The following is an 18,248-nucleotide window of genomic DNA, read 5'->3' as shown; positions in this document are numbered from 1 at the left end:
CTCTCCTAAGAATTCAAATTAATTACTCAGAGACAGGCCAAGACATTTTTGAAATTGTAAAGAATAAACAATTGTTGAGCGAGCTGAGCTCTTCAAGGAAGTAGAGAGATCTACATGATTTTCTCTTCACCTCATAATGGTAAATGGCAAAAATGACAACATGAATAATGTGCTATTTAGCATGTGTTTTGTTGCTGAATTTCATATACATTCTAATTATTTCATATGCATTTAATTTTTCATTTCACTGTAGGTCATATATTAAATATATAACTGAATTTGATTTTATTCATAAGACTTTTATTTTCTTTTTTTGAGATGGAGTTTCTCTCTTGTTGCCCAGGCTACAGTGCAATGGCACAATCTTGGCTCACCGCAACCTCCACCTCCCGAGTTCAAGTGGTTCTCCTGCCTCAGCCTCCCGAGTAGCTGGGCATGTGCCACCACACGTGGCTAATTTTGTATTTTTAGTAGAGACAGGGTTTCTCCATGTTGGTCAGGCTGGTCTCAAACTCCCGACCTCAGGTGATCCGCCCATCTCAGCCTCCCAAAGTGCTGGGATTACAGGCGTGAGCCACCGCGCTTGGCCAAGACTTTTCATATAAACACAGGACCGAGGAGACTAACACACGTCAAACACCAATAATGAACTAAGTGCTTTATTTCATTCAATCCTGACAACCCTAGGAGATGAGCATTATCATCCTGATTGATTTTACAGATGAAGAAACTCAAGACTCAAACTAGGAAGTAATCTGCTTTCACAGCTGCTATGAGAGACAGATATATATACATATATATAATATTTAAAAATATATATATATATTTAAAACCAAATGACGGAGTGAGGGTTTGAACATCAAGCCAACTTGCTAAAGTCACAAATTAAATATGAAAATGCTTGTCAGATTTCGTGACCAGATTTCACATTTGGAAAGCAGAACCACTGTCGTTATAGATGATGCTGAATACGTACAGGATATAAATCATGGGGAAGCATGAGGGATTTCCCATGAGGAGGGGTCAGATCAGCAGATCTGAGGTTAACCAATAGTTTAGACAGTCTTCTTTGAGGTTGGGCTATCAATGATAGATAATTGAAAGTGAAGGGTTCTGGTTTAAAATGGCAACCACACACATTCCCCTCTTCTTACCCAAATCCCACTAAGATGGTTGGCAAAGGCTTTTTTTTCTTTATTTCTTTCTTTCTTTTTTTTTTTTTTTTTTTTTTTGAGATGGAGTCTTGCTCTGTCGCCCAGGCTGGAGTGTAGTGGTGCCATCTCAGTTGACCACAACCTCTGCCTCCCAGGTTCAAGTGATTCTCCTGTCTCAGCCTCCCGAGTAGCTCTGGTGTGCGACACCATGCCTGGCAAATTTTTGTATTTTTAGTAGAGGCGGGATTTCACTATGTTGGTCAGGCTGGTCTCGAACTCCTGACCTCAGGTGATCTGCTCGTCTCAGCCTTCCAAAATGCTGGGATTACAGGAGTGAGCCACAGTGCCCGCCCTGCAAAGGCTTTTAAAGGAATTAACCCGGCCGGGCGCGGGAGTCTGTAGTCCCAGCTACTTGGGAGGCTGAGGCAGGAGAACGGCGTGAACCCGGGAGACAGAGCTTGCAGTGAGCGGAGATGGCACCACTGCACTCCAGCCTGAGCAACAGAGTGAGACTCCGTCTCAAAAACAGAAAAAAAAAAAAAAAAAGGAATTAACCCAAAGGAAAAAGGGAATGGGCAAGTCTATAACAACAAAGGATAGGTGTTGATGATAGGAGAAAAATGGAAAGCAGATGATGGAAGAGCAATTGACCTGACAGGTAGAGAATGCTACAAGCAAGGGGGCCAGCAAAGGGGGATGCCATCATGAGTTGGACCAGTCATATTGAGTTCCAGGCTCAGGACCGGGGTCTGCAAGGTCACTATTTAAAGGTCGAAAACAGGGACATTTAGCTCAAAGTCTGTGTACTGAGCAGTTTGTCCAGACACCTGGGTTCCTTTGATCACCCCACACAACCAGGAGATTCTTCCTTCCTCCCCATCATCTCCTTCGAAGAACCTTCCCAGAGACAAGACCTAACACAGACTTTCAGAGATCCCCGAATAAAACAGGACGCTTTCTGGTGACCACCTTCAGTGAAGCCTATGCACTGGGAAGCCCCACCCCACAGCCAGCACTTCCAGTCAGCTTTTTAGTGCTTTGCTCCTAAATATCAACAAACAGCCAAGATCACTACACATTTCAAAAAAGTCTCCACTGTGAAAAAGAGAGATTAAAATGATAATGGAAAAAAATTGATCAACAGAAAGAAGAACCCAGAGAAAACAATGACCATGCAAGAAGCAATATTCAAAAATTGTTCTTTAATATTCCTGGAGAAATAACAGAAGATACTGTAATTGATCATAATTGATCATAAGTGAAAGTGGAGAGTTTTAGTTTAAAAGTGGAGCTTGGGCTGGGCGTGGTGGCTCCCGCCTGTAATCCCAGCACTTTGGGAGGCCGAGGTGGGCAGATCACAAGGTCAGGAGTTCGGGACCAGCCTGGCCAACATGGTAAAACTCCATCTCTACTAAGAAAATACAAAAATTAGCGGGGCATGGTGGCATGCACCTGTAATCCCAGCTTCTCGGGAGGCTGAGGCAGGAGAATTGCTTGAACCTGGGAGGAAGAGGTTGCAGTGAACCACTGCACTCCAGCCTGGGTGACAGATCAAGAGTCTGTCTCAAAAAAAACAAAAAAAGTGGGGCTTGAAAACCCATGCCCCTTTTCTCTTTTTCAGCAAAACCCACTACAGTTTTTTGCAAGAAAAATTTAAGGACATTAGCCCTAAGGACAATGAGAACAGAAGAGGCTTCAATAATAACACAAGAACAGAATGCTACAGGAAAGGAACAATCAAAAAACAGAAAAGAGATCTTGGAAATTTAAAACTGGTTATCAGAAAAATAGAAATTAATTAAAACTCAACAGAATACTTCGAAGATAGAGTTGAGGAAATCTTTCAAAAGTAGAACAAGAATACAAAGATGAAAAAGATGATTATCAATCCAGAAATTTCAGCATCCAATCTTATGATTTTCATTCCATGGAAGAAAAGGAATTATGAAAAAACTAATATAGCAGTTCTTGAAACTGCAGTCTCCAGATTGAAAGGGCCTTTCAAGTATCAATCCAATAAATGGGGCAGAGGGGGGAAGACCTATGGGAATGTATATCACCAATACATTTTAGAATACTGAGGACAAAAAAAAGAAGATCCTAAGTCTAATATAAGGTGCTAGAGCTATCGTACAAAGGAACAGGAATTAAGGCCGGGTGTGGTGGCACACTCCTGTAATCCCAGCAATTTGGGAGGCCAAGGCAGGTGGATCACTTGAGGTCGGGAGTTTGAGATCAGCCTGGCCAACATGGTAAAACCCCGTGTCTACTAAATATATGAAAATTAGCCAGGCATGGTGGTATGCACCTGTAATCCCAGCTACTCGGGAGGCTGAGGCAGGAGAATCAACCCAGGAGGCAGAAATTGCAGTGAGCCAAGATCATGCCACTGCACTCCAGCCTGGGTGACAGAGTGAGACTCCATCTCAAAAAATAATAATAAATAAATAAAATAGTGAGCACTGGTGTTGCCAGGCACAGCCCTGCAGGCAATGTGGGTTTGACCTGGGCCCTAAGGAATGAATGGTGTTTCAGGAGACGGCAAGAAGGAGTGCCAGGTAAAATAATTAAGAAAAACAAAGTCATTAATGTAGGAAAGATCTTTACCTACAAAGAGTTCTTTTTTTTTTTTTTTTTTTTTTTTTTTTGACAGAGTCTCACTCTGTCACCCAGGCTAGAGTGTAATGGTGCGACCTCAGCTCACTGCAATCTCCACCTCCCGGGTTGCAGCAATTCTCCTGCCTCAGTCTCCCGGGTAGCTGGAACTACAGTGCACACCACCACACCCAGCTAATTTGTGTGTGTGTGCATGTGTGTGTGAGAGAGAGAGAGAGAAAGAGAGAGAGAAAGAAAGAGAGAGAGAGAGAGAGAGAGAGAGAGAGAGAGAGAGAGAGAGAGAGAGAGGGAGTTTCGCTCTTATTGCCCAGACTGGAGTGCAATGGCATGATCTTGGCTCACTGCAACCTCTGCCTCCCGGGTTCAAGCAATTCTCCTGCCTCAGCCTTCCAAGTAGCTGGGATTACAAGCGTCCACCACCATGCCCAGCTAATTTTTGTATTTTTAGTGGAGACGAGGTTTCGCCATGTTGGCCAGCTTGATCTTGAACTCCTGATCTCAGGTGATCCACCCGCCTTGGCCTCCCAAAGTGCTGGGATTACAGGCATGAGCCACTGCGCCCGGCCAGAGCTCTTCTAGTTAATAAGGAAATAAAAAGGAGAAAAAGACCAAAAACCCAATAGAAGAAGGAGCACAGATTCAGGCAAGGTGGCTCATACCTGTAATCCTGGCATTTTGAGAGGCAGAGGTAAGAGGATCGATTGAGCCCAGGAGTTCGAGACCAGCCTGGGCAACAGAGCGAGAGCTTGTCTCATTAAAAATGGAAAAATAAGCTGGGTGTGGTGGCGTTCTCTTGTAGTCCAAGCTACTTGGGAGGCTGAGGGGGGAGATCAAAGCTGCAGTGAGCTGTGACAGCACCACTGCACTCCAGCCTGGGTGACAGAGCAAGATCCTGTCTCAAAAAAAAAAAAAAAAAAGAAAAGTGGGTAGCAAAGAATATATGCAGATAACATTAACCAAATAATCAGAGTGCGAATAGGTCTTAAATATAAAATAAGATTCACAGACATAATAAGAGAAATACTCAATAAGTTCCATTTTCGGTCAGGCACAGTGGCTCACGCCTGTAATCCCAACACTTTGGGAGGTTGAGACGGGCGGATCACCTGAGGTCAGGAGTTCGAGACCAGCCTGGCCAAGAGGATGAAACCTGGTCTCTACTAAAAATACAAAAATTAGTCGGGTGTGGTGGCACACACCTGTAGTCCCAGCTACTTAGGAGGCTGAGGCAGGAGAATCACTGGAACCCAGGAGGTGGAGGTTGCAGTGAGCCAAGATCACACCACTGTACTCCAGCCTGGGCAACAAGAGGGAAACTCTGTTTCAAAAAAAAAAAAAAAAGTTCTGTTTTCATCTCTCACATTAGCAAAGATCAAAAAGTTTGATAACATTGTGCGTGCTAGGCAAAACTCTAAGATGGGCCCCTAAATTTCCACTGCCTGGTGTACAGACACCTTTTCCCAGTTATTCACCCAAACATTAATCTGGGTGGTGCTGCAAAGGGATCTTGCAGATGTGATTAATTCCCAAATCAGGTGACTTTAAGATTATCCAAGTGGGCCTGACTTCATTATATGGGCCCCTTAAATCTGGGCCTAGATGTTGGAGACTGGGAAGTCAGAGATCCAAAGCACAAGAAGGAGTCAATGTGCTGTTTTTTCCTTAAGGATGGGAGGGTGTCACGTGGCAAGGAATGGAATGTGGCTGTCTCTGGGAGCTAAGAGCAGGCCCCTGGCTAACAGCCAACAAGGAGAGTCAGACATCAGTCCTACAACCATAAGGAACTGAATTCCACTAACATCAAAAACAAGTTTAGGGCCAGGTGCGGTGGCTCACGCCTGTAATCCCAGCACTCTGAGAGGCCAAGGCAGGCGGATCACTTGAGATCAGGAGTTTGAGACCAGCCTAGGCAACATGGTGAAACCCCGTCTCTACAAAAAATACAAAAATTAGCCGAACATGATGGTGCGTGCCTGTGATCCCAGCTACTTGGGAGACCGAGGTGGGAGGATGGCTTGAACCCTGGAGGCTAAGGTTGCAGTAAGCCGAGATTGTACCACTGCACTCTAGCCTGGGTAATAGAGCCAGACTTTGTCTCAAACAAACAAACAAACAAACAAACAAACACACAAAAGCAAACAAACCAAAAACAAGCTTGGAAGCCTCCAAACAAGACCTCAGTCTGGTAACACCTTGATTTTAACCTTATGATACTCTGAGCAAAGGACCCCGTCATGCCATGCCAGACTTCTGACCTCCTGAACTGGGAGCTTATAAATGGGTGTTTGTTTTAAGCCACTGAGTTTGTGGTTGTTATGTAGCAATAGAAATCTAATTTGCTGTGTTTTAAAGGGTGTGGAGAAACCAGCACATTCATTTATTGCATTTAAATGATTACATGAATTTTTGGGCATGTAAATAGATATGACCTCCATGGAGGGCAAATTGGCAATATCTATGAAAATTCAAGTTGCTCGCCAGGCGCAGGGGCTCACGCCTGTAATCCCAGAACTTTGGGAAGTCAAGGCGGGTGGATCACTTGAGGTCAGGAGTTCAAGACCTGCCTGGCCAACATGGTGAAACCCCATCTCTACTACAAATACAAAACTTAGCCCGGTGTGGTGGCTTGTGCCTGTAGTCCCAGCTACTTGGGAGGCTGAGGCAGGAGAATCGCTTGAACCCAGGACGTGGAGGTTGCAGTGAGCAGAGATCGTGCCACTGCACTCCAGCCTGGGTGACAGAGCAAGACTCCATCTCAAAAATAATAAATAAATAAATAAATAAATAAATAAATATATAGCTATCAATAGTAGGATAGCCAAATACATGATGGTGTGACCCTCTTAATGAGGCCACTCCAGAGATATTGAAACAGAAAATTCTCCAGGAATTGCTTATAGGCAAAACTGTAAGGTTTAGGATAGTGTATAGAATGCTATTTATATGGGGCAAAAAAGAAAAATGTCATCAGATATGTTGGTGAAGACACAGAAGATGTCTGGAAGATAAACAAAAAACTGGTTCTGACAGCTGCCTTTGGGGAGGGACCCAGGAAGGAGAGACACTGTTTCCAGGTTATCTTTGTTCTCATCTGAGAACAGAGAAGATGTATGTTTTACCTGTTCAGAACAACACACACACAAAATACAAGAGTAGTTCTGCCCCTGTGGATACTTGAAGAGAATGTAGTTTCTTTTTTTTTTTTTTTTTTTTTGAGATGGAGTTCTCGCTCTGTCACCCAGGCTGGAGTGCAATGATGCCATCTCAGTTCACTGCAACCTCTGCCTCCCGGGTTCAAGTGTGCCTGCCTCAGCCTCCCAAGTAGCTGGGATTACAGGAGTGCACCACCACGTCCGGCTAATTTTTGTATTTTTGGTAGAGACGGGGTTTCGCCATGTTGACCAGGCGGGTCTCAAATCCCTGACCTCAGGTGATCTGCCCACCTCATCCTCTCAAAGAGCTGTGATTAGAGGCGTGAGCCACTGCGCCCGGCCAAGAATGTAGTTTCTTTAAAGGAAGGAAGGAGGCCTGGCAGGGTGGCTCACACCTGTCATCCCAGCACATTGGGAGGCCAAGGTGAGAGGATCACTTAAGTTCAGGAGTTCAAGACCAGCCTGGGCAACATAGCAAGACCCCATCTCTACAAAAAAATAAAATAATTGGCAGGGCATGGTGGTGCATGCCTGTAGTCCCAGCTACTCAGGAGGCTGAGGTAGGAAGATGGCTTGAGCCGGGAGGCAAAGGATGCAGTGAGCCGAGATCATGCTAATGTACTCCAGCCTGGCCAACAGAGCAATACACCGTCTCAAAAACTAATAATAACAAAGGAAGGGAGGAGGGAAAGAAGCGAGGGAGAGAGAAAGGAGGAGAGAGGAAGGGAGCAAGATGGAAAAGGGTAGAGCAAGATTTACTGCCATTTCCCCTCTGGTCAGCTGAATCTTTGTCTTCTACTTGGTATCAACATATGGCTCATTTCCAGGCAAATGTCCACTTGCAGACAGGCACAGAGACACCCCCTGTGAGAACGACTCCCTGCTGGCTTCTGGTGCTGCCTGTACACCCACCTGGTGCACACTAGGTGCCCCATCGATATTTGCTGCTGTCTATGCAAAGGACTGACTGATGATGCAATCGTGTTCTTCTCCTTGCCAAGTTAGGGTGGAAATGTGGGTTCTTTTTTTAATGTTTGTTGAAGATTTCTAAACTTTCATTTAAAAGTTGGCATTTCCAGGCCAGGCATGGTGGCTCACGCCTGTAATCCTAACACTTTGGGAGGCTAAGGTGGGCAGATCACTTGAGGCCAGGAGTTCGTGGCCAGCCTGGCCAACGTGGTGAAACACGGTCTCTACTAAAAATACAAACATTAGCCAGGCATGGTGGCACGCGCCTGTAATCCCAGCTACTCGGGAGGCTGAGGCAGGAGAATCACTTGAACCCGGGAGGTGGAGGTTACAATGAGCCGAGATCCCGCCACTTCACTCAAGCCTGGGCGACAGAGCGAGACTCTGATTCAGAAATAAATAAATAAATATAAGTTGGCATTTCCAGCCTGCGCAACATGGCAAAACCCCGTCTCTACAAAAAAATACAAAAATTAGCCAGGCGTGGTGGCACACACCTATAGTCCCAGCTACTTGAGGATGAGGTGGGAGGATTGCTTGGGCCCAGGGAAGTCAAGGCTACAGGGAGCTGTGATCACACCACCTGTACTCCAGCCTTGGCAACAGGAAGAGACGCTATCTCAAAACAACAGGCCAGGAGCAGTGGCTCACGCCTGTAATCCCAGCACTCTGGGAGGCCGAGGTGGGTGGATCACCTGAGGTCAGGAGAACAGCCTGGCCAGCATGGTGAAACCCTGTGTCTCCTAAAAGTACAAAAATTGGCCAGGAGTGGCGGTGCGCACCTGTAATCCCAGCTACTAGGGAGGCTGAGGCAGGAGAATCGCTTGAACCCAGGAGGCAGAGGTTGCAGTGAGACGAGATCACACCACTGCATTCCAGCCTAGGCGACAGAGCAAGACTCCGTCTCAAAAAAAAAAAAAAAAACAAAACAGAATCTGGCGCTGGGCACAGTGGCTCATGCCTGTAATCCCACCACTTTGGGAGGCTGAGGTGGGTGGATCACTTGAGGCCAGGAGTTGGAGACCAGCCTGGCCAACATGGCAACCCCCCCATCTCTACTAAGAATACAAAAATTAGCTGGGTGTAGTAGCAGGTACCTGTAGTCCCAGCTACTCGGGAAGCTGAGGTGAAAGGATCACTTGAACCAGGGAGGCAGAGGTTGTAGTGAGCCAGGATTTTGCCACTGCACTCCAGCCTGGGCGACGGAGTGACGTTCCATCTCAAAAATATATATATATAAATTAAAAAAATAGAATATGGCATGGACTCCAGACCTAGCTGCATGGAAGATCCAGCCCTGCCCACCCTGACAATGGTTGGGGTTGTATTAATACCCTGCAGTCTGGCCCTTCGGAACCGTGTGCCATTCTGCACTATTTCTCACACCCGCACGCCCTTCCCCTTTGTAGGTACCTCCCCCTGGAACCTAATCCCTCCTCCCTCTTTTGTGCCTGACCAACTCAGGCTTCATATCTGATTTGGTTCAAGGCTTTCTGTTTGGTAAAAAGCTTTTTGTTTGCTAAAACATGATCCAGGCAGTCTGGGTTGGAGGCCATTCCCCTGTGCTCCCAGAGCCCCCATGCACATCTCGACTGTCTTAGTTTGCATTCCCCCAAAAGCAAATGCTGACACAAGGACTTGGGTGCAGGTGGTTTATTTGGGACAGGATCTCAGGAGTCAGATGTGAGAGAGCAGGGGAGGTGAGACGGGGCAAGGAGAAAACCAATGGTGCTTACGAGCTGGTAACCCCTGTGGGCAACTGGTTTGCAATCCCCTGCTGGGGATAGCTGGGGAGACTGAGTGGAGCACACTTCAAAATTATCCCAGGCATGGTAGCTCACGCCTGTAATCCCAGCACTTTGGGAGGCTAAGGCGGTCGGATCACCTGAGGCCGGGAGTTCGAGAACAGCCTGGCCAAGATGGAGAAACCCCATCGCTACTGAAAATACAAAATTGGCTGGGCGCAGTGGCTCATGCCTGTAATCCCAGCACTTTGGGAGGCCGAGGCGGGCAGATCGCCTGAGGTCAGGAGTTCGAGACCAGCCTGACCAACATGGAGAAACCCCATCTCTACTAAAAATGCAAAACTTAGTCGGGCATGGTGGCACACTTCTGTAGTAATCCCAGCTACTCGGGAGGCTGAGGCAGGAGAATCACTTGAACCCGGGGGGCGGAGGTTGCAGTGAGCTGAGATAGTGCCACTGCACTCCAGCTGGAGCGACAGAGCAAGACTCTCTCAAAAAAAAAAAAAAAAAGAATTTCCTTCCTACAAAATTTATGTCCTACAAAAAATAAGATAAAATAAAAATTAGCCAGGCATGGTGGCACACACCTGTACTCCCAGCTACTTGAGTGGCTGAGGCTGGAGCCTCACTTGAGCCCAGGAGTTCAAGGATATAATGAGCTATGATTGCACCACTGCACTCCAGCCTGGGTGATGGTGACAGAGCGAGACCCTGTCTAAAAAAAAAAAAAAAAAAAAAAAAAGATGGTCAATTTTATGTTAGATGTTTTTTACCGCAATTGAGGAAGAAAAAAAAAAAAGCCTCATTGGAGGACAGGAAAGCTGGGACTTTTCTTCATCAACTCTCATCTCCAACTGCTAACTCCCTCCTCACCTACAATTCAAGGTTACCCCTGCAGTGGCTCTCAAGAGAAGCCGAGAGAGGCAGGCGCTTGAGGTAGGATATGAGGTGGTCACCTGCCTGCCACAGCTACAGGTAAGCTCAGGTGAGCCCAGGTACTATGGGGCAGGCCACAGACAGCATCTGCGACATCTATCATAACACTTTCACAGCAAATTGAAGTTTTGTTTGTAGTTCCTCCTCCACTCCAACAGACTATATTTTCTTTACTTTTTTTTTTTTTTTTTTTTTTTTGAGATGGAGTTTCACTCTTGTTGCCCAAGCTGGAGTGCAATGGCACAATCTCGGCTCACTGCAACCTCCACCTCCAGGGTTCAAGCGACTCTCCTGCCTCAGCCTCCCGAGTAGCAGGGATTATAGACACACACCACCACGCCTGGCTAATTTTTTGTATTTTTAGTAGAAACGAGGTTTCACCATGTTAACCAGGCTGATCTCAAACTCCTGACCTCAGGTGATCTGCCCATCTTGGCCTCCCCAAGTGCTAGGATTACAGGTGTGAGCCACCGCACACAACCTAGACTATATTTTCATGTCTGTATCCGGTTTCAAGCAATACAGTGGTACACACTGACTGCTCAAAAGCAATTTACTGAATGAATGAATGGATAGATGAATAAATGAATGAATGAACAAACCCGGAGTTTCTGTAAAAAGTACTGACAGAGCAGGTAGATTTTGTGGGTACTAGGATCCAATTGCAGTGGCTTGGATGCCAGAGTGAGTTGTCAACTTTAATAATTTGTGGGGAACTTTCACACAGAGAAATTGACAGAAAACACGGGAGTTTCAAATCATAAAAGTCTCAAAACAACTTGGTAAATGAGATGGTTCCATATCCACCTCGGGTCACAAGGATGAATGTAGCACCGAGAGCCATAGGAAGTGACTTCCTCAGCATCCTCTTCTCAACAAGGGATCCGTCCTCAAACTTCCCTGTGAGTCCAAACAGAGGGGCTGTTTCTTTTGAGTTTCCTTTTTAAGCCTAACTGCTATTGAAAGTAACAACCAGGGCAAAACTAAGGTTACCCCAGACAGGAAGAACAAGTAGCAACAAGTCGTGTGGAAATCAGGTGTTGTGTGCACAGCGACGACTATCCTCACTTAATTGCCCAACACACCCTTCTGGCCTAGTTCATAAATCTGGATGGGGCAGGCCTGGCCATGCGAGTGACTTGCCCACCGCCCTTAGGCCGGTGGGTGTGCCCGTCTGAGCACTCCCACGGCCTCTGCCACGCTAGCACCTGGATCCGGCCACTCCACCCAGGTTGCCATGGAAGTGGAAGGAGATTGAGTTGCTCCCATGCCCTCTGGCCTGGAGTCAGGACCTGGGCTCCCTGCTACCAGGGAGAGCTCCCCTGGGCTACTGAAGCCCCCAGCTCACCCAATCTACCTACAACTGGTGTGGCTTTAGCAGGGACCCTGCCAGTAAGGGCCTGGGTGGCTCACAGAATGGGGACCTACTTTCCTGTCAGCCTGGGATCCAACAGGACTGCTCCAGGGCCTGCAGAAAAGAGTATGTTTAAGTGCTGGGGGATTCTGCTTACCCACTCGGAAATGTAAGGAGAGCAAGGTGCTCGGCAGCATGGGAGGAACACAGCCCTTTCCACGGAGATTAGCCTAGTGCTTAGGGAACATCCTTGAAGCTCTTGCCTCCCAGAGCTGCTTTGACACAGTACTTTTGTTACAGGACTGGGGTCCCAATCCAGACCCCAAGAGAGGGCTCCTGGATCTTGTGCAAGAAAGAATTCAGGGTGCCAGGCGTGGTGGCTCATGCCTATAATCCCAGCAGTTTGGGAGGCCGAGGTGGGCGGATCACGAGGTCAGGAGTTTGAGACCAGCCTGACCAACATGGTGAAACCCTGTCTCTACTGAAAATACAAAAATTGGCCGGGTGTGGTGGTGCGGCTGTAATCTCAGGTACTTGGGAGGCTGAGGCAGGAGAATCACTTGAACCCGGGAGGCGGAGGTTTCAGTGAGCCAAGATCGCGCCACTGCACTCCAGCCTGGGCGACGGAGCAAGACTCCGTCTCAAAAAAAAAACAAAAAAGAATTCAGGGCGAGTCCACAGACTAAAGTGAAAGCAAGTTTATTAGGAAAGTAAAAGAATAAAAGAATGGCTACTCCACAGACAGAGCAGCCCAGAGGGCTGCTGGTTACCCATTTATATGGTTATTTCTTGATGATATGCTAAATGAGGCGTATTATTCATGTCTCCCCTTTGTAGGTCATATAGGGTAACTTCCTGATGTTGCCATGGCATTTGTAAACTGTCATGGTGCTGGTGGGAGTATAGCAGTGAGGAGGACCAGAGGTCACTCTCATCGCCATCTTTGTTTTGGTGGGTTTTAGTCAGTTTCTTTGCTGCAACCTGTTTTATCAGCAAGGTGTTTATGACCTGTATCTTTTATTATTATTATTATTATTTTTGAGATGGAGTCTCTTTCTATTGCCAGGCTAGAGTGCAGTGGCACAACCTTGGCTCACTACAATCTCCATCTCCTGGGTTCAAGCGATTCTCCTGCCTCAGCCCCCCGAGTAGTTGGGGCTACAGGCGCGCACCACAATGCCCAGCAAATTTTTTGTATTTTAGTAGAGACAGGGTTTCACCATGTTGGCCAGGATGGTCTTGGTCTCCCGATCTTGTGATCCGCCCGCCTCGGTCTCCCAAAGTTCTGGTATTAGAGGCGTGAGCCACCATGCCTGGCCATGACCTGTATCTTGTGCTGATCTTCTATCTCATCCTGTGACTTAGAATGCCTTACCTTCTGGGAATGCAGCCCAGTAGGTCTCAACTTCATTTTACCCAGCTCCTATTCAAGATGGAGTTGCTCTGGTTCACATGCCTCTGACACTTTCCCAGTTCTCCTGCTGCATTTCAGGTCTCTGAAGCACCTCCTTGTTTCTCATCCTCTCCTCGGCTGTGGATGCTCCCAGGCTTCTGTCCCAGTCTTCCCTAATTACACCCTCCCCACCCTGCTCATCAGTGAGCTCACCAAGCTTGGCTTCAAAGATCATTCCTTGAGAGCTCCAACTGTAATTCAACCTTGCACCACTCTCTCTGTTTCCCAGGGCACAGCTTTCTAGGGGCTCAATAGACATTGCTGACTCAATATCTGCCTGTAGCCTGAACTCCCTCTTTGCTGAAATCCAGCCAGAACAGAACTTTCTGTCCAGGCCACGCAGCACCACAGGACAACTCTGGACAGCAGCTCCCCCGCCCTCCTCTCTCTGTCCTGCACCTCCAAGATGCTCCATGTGGCCCCCAGGTTGGGGAGTGGGGGCGGGGTGGCAGTGTGGGACACAATCTCCTCTCAGGGTCCCAGATTTGAATCTAGCCAGAGACCTTGGTTTCTGGTTTCCCTTTCAATTTACTCAACTTTCTACCCTTTCTCTGGCCATAAGCCCAGAAAAGTGACCTTGGGACCCACTGCCACACCTCTCCTGGTCCTGTCTCCATGTTTCTGCCTACAAGTCCTGGGAACCGGAAGGGATGACTTTTGGGCTTTCAGTTTCTGCAGGTCATATCCTCCTACTAAAAGGCAACAAGTCTCACGGCCTGACTGAGGTTGGCATAGGGGTATCTTCTTTCTCTCATGGAAGAGACATTGTGATCTGAGTTCTTTAGGATTTATATTTAATTTGCTCAAGAACTTTGGAAAAACCTTCCCTGCTCCCAAGGAGATGGCTACAGGCTGCCCAGGGAAAAGGTGGCCTGTATGGAACTACAAGAGAGGAAAGCACATTTGCATTCTTCCTGGTGTTTCTGCTGTTCCACATGGATTTTCTCGGATATTGTCAGGACAGCCTAGGAGGTAGTCACCACTGTTCTTTAATTTTTACAATTGGGAAGATTAAAGCACAGAAAGGTCACATAGCCCATGCCTGTAGTGCCAGCTACTCAGGAGGCTGAGGTGGGAGGATGGCTTGAGCCCAGGAGGCGGAGATTGCAGTGACCCGAGATTGCGCCACCACACTCCAGCTTGGGCAATAGAGTGAGACCTAGTCACAAAAAAAAAAAAAAGAAAGAAAGAACAAACTCAAGATAACATCTTGATATATATCCCTGAGCTGTTTTTCGGAAACTCTGGCCCCCATCACACCGATCAGCTGGCATGTAAACCTCAGATAACGGGGAACTGAGGGCTGAACTCTGACCTCTGCTCTAAATGTATTTTTGAGGGGCCCAGAGGAGGTCATGTCTACGAGCAAGAGCTAACATTCCTTTCTGTTGATCTCAAAGTTTTCGACAAAGCTTCACCTCCTTAACTAATCGCTAATCAGAAAATCTCTGAATCCTGGCTGGGCCCGGTGGCTCACGCCTGTAATCCTAGCACTGTGGAAGGCCAAGGCGGGCGGATCACTTGAGGTCAGGAGTTTGAGACCAGCCTGGTCAACATGGTGAAACCCCGTCTCTACTAAAAATACAAAAATTAGCTGGGCGTGATGGCGCGGACCTGTAATCCCAGCTGCTCGGGAGGTTGAGGCACGAGAATCACTTGAACCCAGGAGGCGGAGGTTGCAGTGAGCTAAGAACACACCACTGCACTCTAGCCTGTGCAACAGATGGAGATTCTGTCTCAAAAAAAAAAAAAAAAAAAACAGAAAAACTCTGAATCCATCTATGACCTGTGCCCCCACCCCCACAATCGCAGGACTTCAAGATGTCCCACCTTGGTTTATGACTTTGCCTGTAATCTCTACCTCTTTGCCTTTAAAAACCCTTACCTGTACGGCATCATGGAGTTCCAGTCTCAAGCGTTAGCTGGCCAATTCTCCTGGCTTGGTGTCCTGCAATGAATGTCTCACTTTCACTGCTACCCCGATGTCAGTGTTTGACTTTGCTGCTCCGGGCGAGTGGGTCCTAGCTCGGTTCACTAACGTGACCATGTAATCTGGTGCCAGTTTCCTCTTTAGACTGTAAATTGGATCTTCTCTCTCCAGTTCCCTGTCAAGCCTTTGGCCTAGACCCTCATCATTTCATTTCTGGATTCCTGCCCCAGATTCTCAATCAGCCTTTTATTGCTAGTCATTGCTTCTGAGACATTTTTCCATAAATGCCAGGCTATTCCTTCTCAAACTCTACTTTCTTCACGTCGTCGCAATGGCCTTTGGCTCCATATCCCCTGCCGCAATGCTCCTGGATTTTTTGTTTGTTTGTTTGTTTGAGGCAGAGTCTAGTTCTGTCCCCCAGGCTGGAGTGCAATGGCACCATCTCGACTCACTGCAACCTCCACCTGCCAGGTTCAAGTGATTCTCCTGCCTCAGCCTCCCAAGCAGCTGGGATTGCAGGTGTGAGCCACCGTGCCTGGCCTATTCTGGACATTTTATATAAATGGAATCCCACAATATACAATATGTGACCTTTGTATCCATAAACTTAACATGTCTTCAAGTTTCACCAGTGTTATGGCATGTATCAGTACTTCATTCCTTTTCGTTGATGAATCATATTCTATTGTTTGGATATACCACATTTGTTTATCCATTTGTCACTTGATGGCGTCAACCTAAAAGGAAGAAGCTGGGGCAAAATTAAAATACATGGAGAGTTTATTTGGGTCAAGCTTTAAAATTGCTATCTGAGAGCACAGATTCAGGTTGCCCTGAACATACATTCTGCCTAGCAGCAGTTATAGGTGGATTTTCTTTCTTTCTTTCTTTCTTTCTTTTTTTTTTTTTTGAGACTAAGTTTTGCTCTGTTGCCCAGGCTGGAGTGCAGTGCGTGATCTCGGCTCACTGCAACCTCCGCCTCCCTCCCAGGTTCAAGCGATTTTCTTTTTTTTTTTTTTTTTTCATGGTAAAGACTGCTTTATTGGCGGCAGTTACTACAAGTCAATAAATATTGATCCCCAGAGAAGAGCTCGGTTATCAGATTACTGGTCCATAGAGAGCGGAATGAAACTGAACCAAGTGATTGCTGGGATGATCGAAGTCACTCCTGCTTCTTGGGAAATGCAGCCACAGCCAGCCGATACAAGGCATATGCTGTTCCACCAACTCCAAGAACCATGGTGGCTCTATACAGGAGGACATCAGCTATCCCACCCTTTAGATACAGTGGAATTCCATCATCCTCCTGGAACAGTTTTTGTTTCTCTGGAACTTTATTTTGTAAATGTCTGCGGGAAGTAGTGCTTATGGTTCTCTGTCCAATCTGACGGAGAGCCAGCAGATTCCGCAGCATCTTGGCTGTTACTCTGTTATGCCCAGACCGTTTATTCCCCGAAGAAGACCACCAGAGTCCAGAGTCAAAGCTAAGCAGCAAGGATCTTTATTACAGGTTCGAACCTGGAACTCTCCCTCGCTCGTGAAACGAGACGGGCAGGAGAGCTCCCCCACTGAGCTCCGAGCAGTGTTAAATAGTCTAAGAAAAGTGGGCATAGAGTTATTATACAAATCAGATATATGATTGGCTAGTGTTTGAACAAGGCGATTTGGCTAACTATGATTGGTTCCCGCCATTTCTGATATTTTGGTTCAAACTTTGAGGCGGGAGAGCGGGTTTATGGCAGCAAGAGTTTATCTTACTTAAACACGTCTTGTGACCTTGCCTCAGAACTTACAAAATCTCTGGTATGTGCAAAACAAAATCTCTGGTACGTGCAGAAAACCAGGTACTCACAGAACTTATGAAATCTCTGGTATGTGCAAAGATTAGAGAGCAGAACAAGGGTGTAGCGGGTGGGGGGCGGGTACACATCTATCTTTGTGTCCTTTCAACTCAAGCGATTTTCTTGACTCAGCTGGGTAGCTGGGATTACAGGCACGTGCCACCATGCCCAGCTAATTTTTGTATTTTTAGTAGAGACGGAGTTTTGCCATGTTTGGCCAGGCTAGTCTGGAACTCCTGGCCTCAAGTGATCCGCCTGCCTAGGCCTCCCGAACTGCTGGGATTACATGCGTGAGCCACTGTGCCAGGCCTACAAGTGGATTTTTAAAGTAAAAGAAGTGGTAGTTCATGAGTTGTTTACCATGAATGTACATTAAAATAACATAAACTGACCAGGCGCGGTGCTGTAACCCCAGCACTTTGGGAAGGAGGCCGAGGCGGGTGGATCACAAGGTCAGGAGTTCAATACCAACCTGGCCAAGATGGTGAAACCCCGTCTTTACTAAAAATACAAAAAAATTAGCCAAGTGTGGTGGCAGACGCCTGCAATCCCAGCTATTCAGGAGGCTGAGACAGAGAATTGCTTGAACCCAAGAGGCAGAGGTTGCAGTGAGCCGAGATCATGCCACTGCACTCCAGCCTGGGCGATAGAGTAAGACTCCATCTCAAAAAAAAAAAATAAATAAATAAAGCTATTGGTTGGCTACACATTTGTCTTTATATCACAAATCCCAGGTTCATGAACATAATAGGTGAGCCAGCTAGTCAGGAACAAAATGACTTTAAACAATTGTCCCCGGGCATGCGGTGGGGGCTGGGGAGGTGATAACTGAAGTCCCGTATTCATGTCTCTCTGGGCCTGCTCTGAGCTATTTTTCTTTTCTCAGTAGACAATTGGGTTGTTTCCAGTTTGGGGCTATTATGAATAATGCTGCTATGAACACTCGTGTAGGAGTTTTATGCGTACATACGTCTCATTTCTCTTGGGTAGATACCTAGCGTGAAACGAAAATGGAAACTCGGAACTCCAACTCCCTATGCCAAAGGGAAAGTTAAGCTTGGGAACTGAGTCATGCAAAAACTGCTTTCCTTTCATTCC

The 18,248-nt window shown here is 46.9% G+C and overlaps 1 protein-coding gene across 1 annotated transcript; it reads right to left on the bottom strand.

Annotated features, from left to right (window-relative positions):
* Nucleotides 1-16,309: 16,309 nt before the first annotated feature.
* On the bottom strand, nt 16,310-16,736 carry LOC114674848 (cytochrome c oxidase subunit 7A2, mitochondrial). The gene has a single exon (XM_028842063.2). It carries the CDS (start codon nt 16,721-16,723, stop codon nt 16,472-16,474), a length of 252 nt encoding a protein of 83 aa, XP_028697896.2. The 5' UTR covers nt 16,724-16,736; the 3' UTR covers nt 16,310-16,471.
* Nucleotides 16,737-18,248: the final 1,512 nt, after the last annotated feature.

This window comes from Macaca mulatta, chromosome X, assembly GCF_049350105.2.
Source record: "Macaca mulatta isolate MMU2019108-1 chromosome X, T2T-MMU8v2.0, whole genome shotgun sequence".
NCBI lineage: Eukaryota > Metazoa > Chordata > Mammalia > Primates > Cercopithecidae > Macaca > Macaca mulatta.
This window is presented reverse-complemented; position numbering and strand designations above follow the sequence as displayed.